Raw genomic sequence first — 9,263 nt, forward strand, 5'->3', positions numbered from 1 at the left:
CTTCAAATATAAGGCTTATCCCTACTTACTCTTCAAATGTAAGGCTTATCTCTACTTACTCTTCGAGGATGAGCGTTTTTTTTTGGCCACTTGGCTGGAATTAGAAATTCAAAAAACACACACACCCGTGCGTGCCATCACTTTTGCAATGAGGGCTTGAACCCGTGACCTTGGGACTTTAGAGCAACAACTCTCTCTACTGTACTGATTTGTGATCGACAAATATGAATGCAAGAATACTCTTGCCTGTCAAGGACGGGTCAAGCCACTAGTGTTCTAAAGAAACAAGCTTTTTCGTTTTCTTTTTATTTGCAGGCTAAAGAGTGAGATGCTAATGGCAAGGGTGTAATAGAGAGAAGCTTGCACCTCTCTATAAAGGGTGAGCAGGCAACGACGTGTGGTGTGATAAGGTGAGAGACAGAAGGAGCGAAAGAGAGAGGGAGGCATGCTAGGAGTGTGTGTGTAATGCAAATGTAATGACTATGGGGTGCACCTTGAAAGCCTATGGAATAGGACTAACTGAGCATGTTTGCAAAACGTGTTGTGCTTGTTCTAGACATGGTCAACTTCACTCATGTGGGTGATAGAGAAGCAAGTGACAAAGAAAAACAAATTTGTCAAGGGTTCTTGGGCAATGCCTTGGTGGACATGCACATCAAATGAATGATGCTTGCAAGAGCAACGAGTGCTAGATGGGCTACAAATTAAGGCCTGCCTCCATGGTGTGCGTTCGAAGGACGGGTGGGGGACTAGTGTTCTAAAAAGGTGGCAAATCCAAGTTTACTAACCTTTTGAAAAAACAAAAATTTGCAAAACATTTTTCAGCAGACTAATTAATTTTACCCAAAAAACATTTTGGATTCATTTTCAGTATATAACTATTTTTTATTTGCAATTTATTACGGCCCCCGTCTCCGTTCTTCCTTGAAGCCAGATAAAAAATCCTTTTGCGAGTATGCGACGCGCTTCGAAGGGGGACCGATAGGTAGGAGCAAATGACGATGCCGGCGGCGTATGCAGTATTTATACGAGTGGGCGTTAGTCCCGACTTTGATGTGAGAACAAGCAAAGATCTCATATGAGAGGAGCCAGCCAGGTACCATTTTTTTCGAGCAAAGAGAACAATTTTTTTTTAAGAGGGTACTCCAGGCAGCAACAAACAAAGAGAAACCTCCCAGACGTTCTCACAAAAAAGATGCGCCTAGCCTAGCCCTTTGTTTTAAAAGCCAATATATATATATATATATATATTTAGGCCTAAGTTCAAGTCTCAAGTTTCGACCATTTGTTCAAAAGGTCTGCCAAAAAAGTCTTATTGATCGATTGATCACAAAAATAGTCTCCCACATTAACTAATATAGGCCTACCCCCAACCGTCCCGTTCAACGCTGGGCTGCGCAAGGCCCAGCTCTCTCTCTCTCTCTCCACTGACTCAACCTGCCAGCTCGCTCGCTTTGTCAGGCCACGCATTCGAAAAACCATTCCGCTCATTGGACCAGCTCGGCTTCCTATCTGATCCACAGGCCACATATACAAAAAAGTCTTGCCCTCACTGAACAGCACAGCAACCTTCCCTCCTTGTTCTGTAAACACCAGTTGGCAGTGACCAAATTCGAATCCGCTCTCCTCCTCCTTCCCCCTTTTCTTCTGACCGTTGCTCTCTCTCTCTCTCTCTCTCTCTCTCTCTCTCTCTCTCTCTCTGTAAGGTTGTTAGGTTGTTTGTCGGCTTAACCTCTCTCTAATCCAGCCCCCAGCTATCTAAACTCCATTCACCTTCCCTCTCCCTACCAAAACCTTCTTCTCCTTTTCTTACGCAACCCGATTCTGTCGGTGTGTCTACATGTGCCTTGATCCTCATGCTTAGATACATGTACTCTCCGCCAAAACTTAGCTACCATGGCTACCTGTCCGGGCTCCACATCCCGGAGTTCGATCTTCGAGAGTTTCCTCCAAACTTGGAAAGAGTGGCAGATCACCATTCTCATGCTGGTCACAATGTCTCTGCAGCTGCTACTAGTGCTAACAGGATTCTTCAGAAAACGCACTTCCAACTCTGTGTTGCATTCCGCAGTGTGGATGGCCTTCATAGGACTGGACGCCCTGGCAGCATATGCTATCGGCCTCATGTTAGGTGCAAGCTGCGACACAGTGTTCTCGCTCTGGGCGCCCATTCTGCTCTTCCATTTGGGCGCTGCCGACTCTATAAGCGCCTATTCCCCCGCCGATAATGAACTATGGCAGAGGCACGGCTTCAAAATGAGTTTGGAGATCTTGGGCGCCGGATATATTCTGAGCCGGTCGGGCAATTGCCACAAGTTCCTGGCCAGCGGCGTTCTGATCTTCCTGGTGGGGGCTTTCAAATACGGGGAGCGGGTGTACGCCCTGTGGAGTGGCAGTGCAGAGCAGGTTGTGCGATCTGCGCGACCCATCTACAAGTTCATGGCATTGGATCATCATCAACATCAGGAGGAGCCGGCCGCCGTACTCCACCCGCTCATAGTGTCAGGGGAGGCAAGTTGGTACCGCACTCACGAGAAACAGAACCCATCAACTACTCCGGCTTCACTCAGAGAGAACAAATCCATTGTGACCTACGTGGATGTAGTCAAGTGCCGCGAGCTCAAGAGAACTGCTCGCTATATCAATGAGGTGTGCTTGGCCCACGCCCTCTTCAAGATCTACCGGAGGCGCCTGGCCAATCTCCGCATCCACCACAAGGACGACGACTACGAAAAGGTCAGGAAGATCTTTTTCCCTGGTGGTCAGCTGAGCCCCTTGAAAATCATCTATGTGATTGACATGGAGCTCAGCTTCATCTATGATGGAGTGTTCACCAAAGGCGCGGGAGGCCGATGCTACCAAGGAATCGGCGTCACCACCCGCCTTCTGAGCATCCTACTGCTCTTCATTACTGCCATAGACCTGCTGGCACTGGATGCCGCCCACATCACCTGCGAGGGTGGCACCACTGTCCACCTGGCTGGAGCGTTGACTATCTTGCTTGTCACGATTGCACTTTTGCTAGAGTGCTTGCAGATGTACAAGATCGTGAGGTCTAACTGGACGAGAGTGTGGCTCGCTTGCGCATACATCACAGAGCAACGCTTGGTGGCCAGCACCACGGACCACCACTATCGGAACAGCTTCCACAGGTTCAATGCCAGTGCACTTTATTCTGCATTTCGCTATGTGGGTGCTCCCAGGAAGAGCCACTGGGATGAGAGAATTGGGCAACGCTCCATTGTCGTGGACAGCATGACCTCCGTGTGCTGGCATTACCTCAAACGCTTGGAAATCGAGCGTATCCTCAGGGTGAAGGAAAAGCAAGCAGGCATTCTCAATTTGGTGGACGTGGATGCCGGGAACGTGCAGTACCACTTAATTGAGAAGTTGGCCCAGAAATTCGCGGATGTGACACCTCACAACCTGGCACACAGGAGAGAGCAGATCGCACGTAGTGTGAGCTTCCCTTTCGAGGCGCAAGAGGGTAGTGAAAGGATAGGCCCCGAATTCTCCCCCGCCAACGACTCTGGCCTGGAGGAGGCTGTGCTGAATTGGCATTTGGCCACCAGCGTGTGCGAGATGGATCTCATCCACAGCCTCGACAGCGACAGGAGGCAGGAGGAGCCGGTGAAGCTGAGCATTGCCTTGTCGCGATACTGCCTGCATCTTCTCATAGCACGCCCCAAACTGACTCCCGGGGACCCGGACCTCTGCCTTCCCATGTATGCCCGCTTGAAAGAGCAACTACAAGGGGTGTTCCTACACCATTCCCACAGCATGGAGTCAGCGCTCCTCAAGGACTACAGGCCCTCCGATACGGACCCCGAGTCTCAGTCGAGCAGGGGGGTCGCTTCCATAGACCCCGGCATTAAGTTGGGGCGCACCATCATGGAGCACTGGCCGGCTGAGGATCGGTGGAAGAGGCTGACGGAGGTGTGGGTAGACATTCTCATCTACATCGCCATCGCAGAAAATGCCCATCCCCACACTGAGCAGCTGGCCAAAGGCGGAGAGCTGCTTACTCACCTGTGGGTTCTGCTGGGGCACCTGGGCTTTGGACAAAAGTCGTGGATCACAAGGCCACACGCGGGATCCTGAAAGCCACGAGAGGCAGGAAGAGTGGCCGGCCGCCATGATGTACATGGCCCTTGGGAGCGGACTGCTGCAATTCATCAGCGTTTTGCGAGACAGCCCTTCGCCATAATACGGGTCAGTCAAAGTTATTATCTTTCTGAATGACGTGTAAACTCTGAGAGATAATTTTACAATATCACACTTTTCTCGTGTAGGGGATCGATCTGAGATGCTCATTGCTCCCTCATTTTTTTTGGTTGGTTAAGATCCAACACATCATATTCCTTTACATTACATGGCCCACTAAAAGATGGTGAGTCCCTCACTCAATTCTTTTTTTTTTATAAAGATGATTCTTCTAAAGTGCAAGTGTGGAGAGAGAGAGAGAGAGAGAGGGGGGGGGGGGGGAAAGGGAAAGGGGAAAGGGAAGGGAGGACATGGTTCAACATGCCTTTTTCCTTGCTAACTTGTCAAGTAGGTGCATGCTTTAAAAAATTCATTATGGAAGATAGTCTTTATACTTTCTTCTTGTGCTGCAAGGCAATATATGCTTGGGTTGAACTAGGCAACTCAATTGTGTTTTCACCCAACGTTCTTTGTGTTGAACAAGGCAACACAATTGTGTGGTCTTTACACAACTGTGTGGTCTTTACACAACTCTCATTTCAAGAATTTGTTTTGTCAATGGTGTCATTTCCTTGCATAAAGGGTGTGGATACATAAGAGAGGTGCTTAACAAACAAGAAGGAAAGGGGATATAAGGCTTATGTGATGACATGGTGGCTCCTTGCAAAGGCCTACAAAAAAGGAATGTTAGTTACTTATCCTTAATGAAGTTCTAATGCATTCCTTATGCTTGAAAAGCTTTTCATTTAATTTTTTTTGCATAGTTGATCTATTCTTACTCACTATCTAGCCATCTTAACATAATGGGGTTTTAAACACAAATGATATAACTGTGAACTACAAGAGCCAATTCACTTGTTGTTTTGGATGGGTCTTCAACTCCACACATACACACAAAAGAGATGTTTTTGATAGTTTTTATATTATTGTCCTTATAACCAAAATATGATTTATGGGACTTGTTCAATAAATACAAATGCACATGATGAGAGTAACACACATGGTGCTAAGTGCACACCATCCCTTTGTATGTGCATGCATGCACAAGGTTGGTCAAACATCATACTTAGTTCACTAAAAATTGTCTTAATTACCAAGCATTTTGGCAATATAGCAATCCATGCTCGTCACACATTGGCCACCAAAAATATATAAAGTAAACAAGGATACCCCTCTAAAACATGTTGGGATTATTGTGGAATGTTTGCACAAAGAGAGAGAGAGAGAGAGAGAGAGAGAGAGAGAGACTAATGGATGTTACGCTAAAGAGTGGCATTGTGAGGGTTAGCAATGGCAAGCTGAGATGTGGTTGGACAAACATAAAAACATAATTAGCATTTCATCCTTGGCATAGAGTATGGTAATATAGCCACAATAGGTCATGCAAGGTATAACATGTGTTTTCAATTTGGTTATTTCATAAAAGCATGATTAATGTTACCATGTATGGAGCATATAAATGAGTAGGTGTGGTGTGCACATAATTAGGTGTAGAGTCATCATTTATGAGTCACATGAGATGGATGTTAAATTACCAAACCATTTGGACATGCATGGTGCAGGAAGCAACAAGTAGTTATCCACATGCAAGGTGGTCTATTGTTTGGAGGTAAAACTTATCTATATTCATCTAATTAGGTGTAGAGCCATTGTTTGTGAGTTACATGGGATGGATGTTCAATTATTGAACCATTTGGAGTGATGTGCATGGTGCGGCAGACGACAAGTAGTCCACGTGTTGTTTGGACTACTACATTCATCTATTTTGCTTGAGGGTGGAGGTGGAGGGGGAGGGCGTGGGGGGAGCATAGTTAGGTTTGTGAGTCTATCAAAATCCATCCTTGGCATGGATTGGCTTGGAGTATGTTAATACCCAATAGGTCATGCAAGGTGTAACATAAGTTTTCAATTTGGTATTTTCATAAAAGCATGAATAATGCTACCATGTATGGAGCATATAAATGAGTATGTGTGCACATAATTAGGTGTAGTCATCATTTGTGAGTTGCATGATATGGATGTTCAACTATCGAACCATTTGGAGTGACATGCATGGTGCAGGAAACAATAAGTAGTTATCCATATGCAAGGTGATCTATGGTTTAGAGGTAAAGCTTATTTATATTCATCTAATTAGGTGTAGAGCCATCGATTGTGAGTCATTGGAGATGGATGTTCAATTACCGAACCATATGGAGTGATCTGCATGGTGCGGGAAACGACAAGTACTATGGTTTAGAGGTAAAGCTTATCTATATTGTTCTAAATTACTTGAGGTGGAGAACGGCTGGGGGGGGAGAGGAGCATGGTTAGGTTGGCTTCTCTACATGAATGTGTGTGTGTGTGTGTGTGTGTGTGTGCAAATGCGTGATGTTAATAGTTGGTTGGGTGTTATTTTTTTGGCAAGCATAATAGTGAGTGAGCTTTTGTTCCATGGGTTACTAATTGGCAACATAGTGTCCAAGCTAAAATGCCATGTGGCATATGTGGACATTATACATCATGTACATATCAAGCACATCATGGACATAGCATACAAATGGACACACCATACGCATCATGGTGTACCAAACATCATGAAAATACCATGCATCAGGGTTTAAGTAAGGCAAGGAAACTTCAATTGCTTCACTGCCATAGCCCAAAGAGGAGGAAAACTGGATGCACACAAGGAACCCAATTTTGTGACAAAGACGGTAATGCCACGTTCCTATGAGAACTATATCCACCGTACTCGCAGAACCAAAAAGAGTTGAACCAATTGAAAACCATGAAGAAATAACTTTTAGGAAATGCAATGTTATACCACTAAGAGGCTTTAGTGCAAGCTTCGAGCTAAGGTTGTCTCAGGGTTGGTAGATAATGATAAAGAAGATGAGGAAGTGTTAAAAGAACACTAGGCACTCCTCAGAGAATTCCTTAAAAGTAGAGAAGCCTCTTTGGGGAAGAGATAAAAAATGTTTAGATATGTATTAACTTAACCCCTAAGGAGGAGATTAAAATTAACATATTACTAAAAGAGTATAGAGATGTATTTACATATAGTTGCTCGAATCTAAATAGAGTCTCTCCACAAGTCTACAGTATACAATTCTATTAGTGCATGGTGCAAAGCTGTACATGTATGATGAAACGTATTCCCAAGACCATCAAGAAAGAAGTGAGACTGATTTTTGTAGGTTTCATATATGAGATTGAGCACACAGATTGGGTTTCACCAATAGTCATAGCACCTAAAAAGAATGGCAAGATCCACATATATATGAACTTGAAAAAAGTAAATGCTACCATGGTGAGAGATCACCACCCCCCACGCCTTACAATGATCATGTGCTTGAAAGGGTAGTAGAGAAAGATGCCTACAGTTGCTTAAATGGATTTTTCGGGTACAACCAAGTATCCATAGATCCCAAAGACCAACATAAGACCAAGTCTCCATAGATCACAAAGAGTAACATAAGACCACCTTCGCTCTACAGAGGATGAGACTTTTGCTTTACAAAGTAATGTCGTTTAGACTTATAAATGTACTAGCTACATTTCAACGCGACTCGTATCCACCATAAAAAAAGATTTCATATAGAAATTCTTAGAGGTCTTCATGGATTAACTTTATGTGAGCTTAAGATTTAATGGACTCGTATCCACGAGATTGGGTCCGAATAACCACTAAAGAGCCCCCTATCTCGATAAAACGAGATAGTATTTGCTTTATTACTTTAGAGAGAATGACTGTGGACTGTAGATAAGACAAACGCAAGATCTCGGAGGATCGGAAGCCTGGCTAAAGGGCTGCACACTTGAGGCTGAGAAAGGACTGCGGTGGACTGTTCTAAGCTATGTAACTATGTTGTAAATGCTTATGAATGATATGTTCTAAGCTATGTAACTATGTAACTATGTTGTAAATGCTTATGAATGATATGTTACCTTCACCAAATATCTGTAGCATGTATGGATGATGCACAGAGGGCGGAGGCACTGCTGTAGGACTGCTGCAAACTAAAACGCAAGGTTGGTCTAGACTGAACACCTGGTGCCGACTCTGTTATATGCAGAAACACAGAGATATGTGCTGTTTGGGGCCTGTAAAAGTGCTGACTGGTTGCACCTATGATTTGATTGGTTGCGCCTAGGATCTGTAACAAGGACTGTAGAGCTACTAGTAGGCACTGTGCCTGGACTACTGCGTTGAACTATTAGACTGCTGCGTTGAACTGTAGCGGCTGATTGGAAGCAAAATGCAAGATCTCCAAAGTGGAGAAGCAAACGAAGAAGCTCCAATAGGGTTGGTTGGATTAGTCTAGGGCTGAAGGCGGGGATGCTCCTAAGGAGGCTGAGGATGAAGGTGCCTAGCTTCTAAAGACTGAATGAAGAACTAAGCCCTATCCAAGCCTATTTATACTAGATAGGGGTTGGTCAAGTTGGCTGGTCATAATTTAATAAACATTATGTTTATAAATGACAATAATTGCTTAAATAAATACCATAAAATATGGAAAAAATACTAGATAAATCCTACTAAATTCCCTAAGGCTTCTGGGATGTTCTAAATGATACACAGGCATATGAATGCATATTTTGCAGGATGCAAAGTACTTTCTGATGCAAACCCTAAGGCTTCTACTAACTCTACATACATGAATGATTCTCTCCAAGTGGGTTAAGGGACTTGACTGACTGACTGACCCGCTAAGGCTGAGGAATGACTTACGTAGCTCGTACCTGACTTATCCTGGACTGAGGATGTACAATGGGGTCACGGCGTATGACAAATATCATCCTACTAGGTTCTAATAATGTACAAATATTGCATTGGTGATGATGAGCCAGTTTGTCACCATGCACTGAGTGTACAGAGTGCATGTGACATGAGAGCTCTGGATATTATCTTCCATGGGCACATTGATGCTTCAGCTTATACCATAGGATGTATATTAACTCAATGAGGAGAAGAGAACATGGATTTCCTAGTTTGCTAGATGATTGAATGAGCCAAATAAGAACTATACAACCACTAAGAGAGAAGGAATGTCGATGGTATGTCTTGTGAAGAAGTT

The 9,263-nt window shown here is 44.3% G+C and overlaps 1 protein-coding gene across 3 annotated transcripts; it reads left to right on the forward strand.

Annotated features, from left to right (window-relative positions):
* The first annotated feature begins 859 nt into the window (after positions 1–859).
* Positions 860–6,446, forward strand: LOC147642382 (uncharacterized). Of its 3 annotated transcripts, none has more exons than XM_086805739.1 (3): positions 860–4,212; positions 4,293–4,390; positions 6,341–6,446. In XM_086805739.1, the coding sequence occupies exon 1, from the start codon at positions 1,897–1,899 to the stop codon at positions 4,099–4,101; it is 2,205 nt and encodes a 734-aa protein (XP_086661865.1). In that variant the 5' UTR covers positions 860–1,896; the 3' UTR covers positions 4,102–4,212; positions 4,293–4,390; positions 6,341–6,446. The 3 variants fall into 3 exon arrangements, with proteins under 3 accessions (XP_086661865.1, XP_086661876.1, XP_086661871.1); XM_086805750.1 differs by lacking the exon at positions 6,341–6,446 and adding an exon at positions 4,618–4,869; XM_086805745.1 differs by lacking the exon at positions 6,341–6,446 and having other exon boundaries at positions 4,293–4,440.
* The last annotated feature ends 2,817 nt before the right edge of the window (positions 6,447–9,263 follow it).

This window comes from Cibotium barometz, chromosome 1, assembly GCF_041138505.1.
Source record: "Cibotium barometz isolate CiBa-2024 chromosome 1, ASM4113850v1, whole genome shotgun sequence".
Taxonomy (NCBI): domain Eukaryota; kingdom Viridiplantae; phylum Streptophyta; class Polypodiopsida; order Cyatheales; family Cibotiaceae; genus Cibotium; species Cibotium barometz.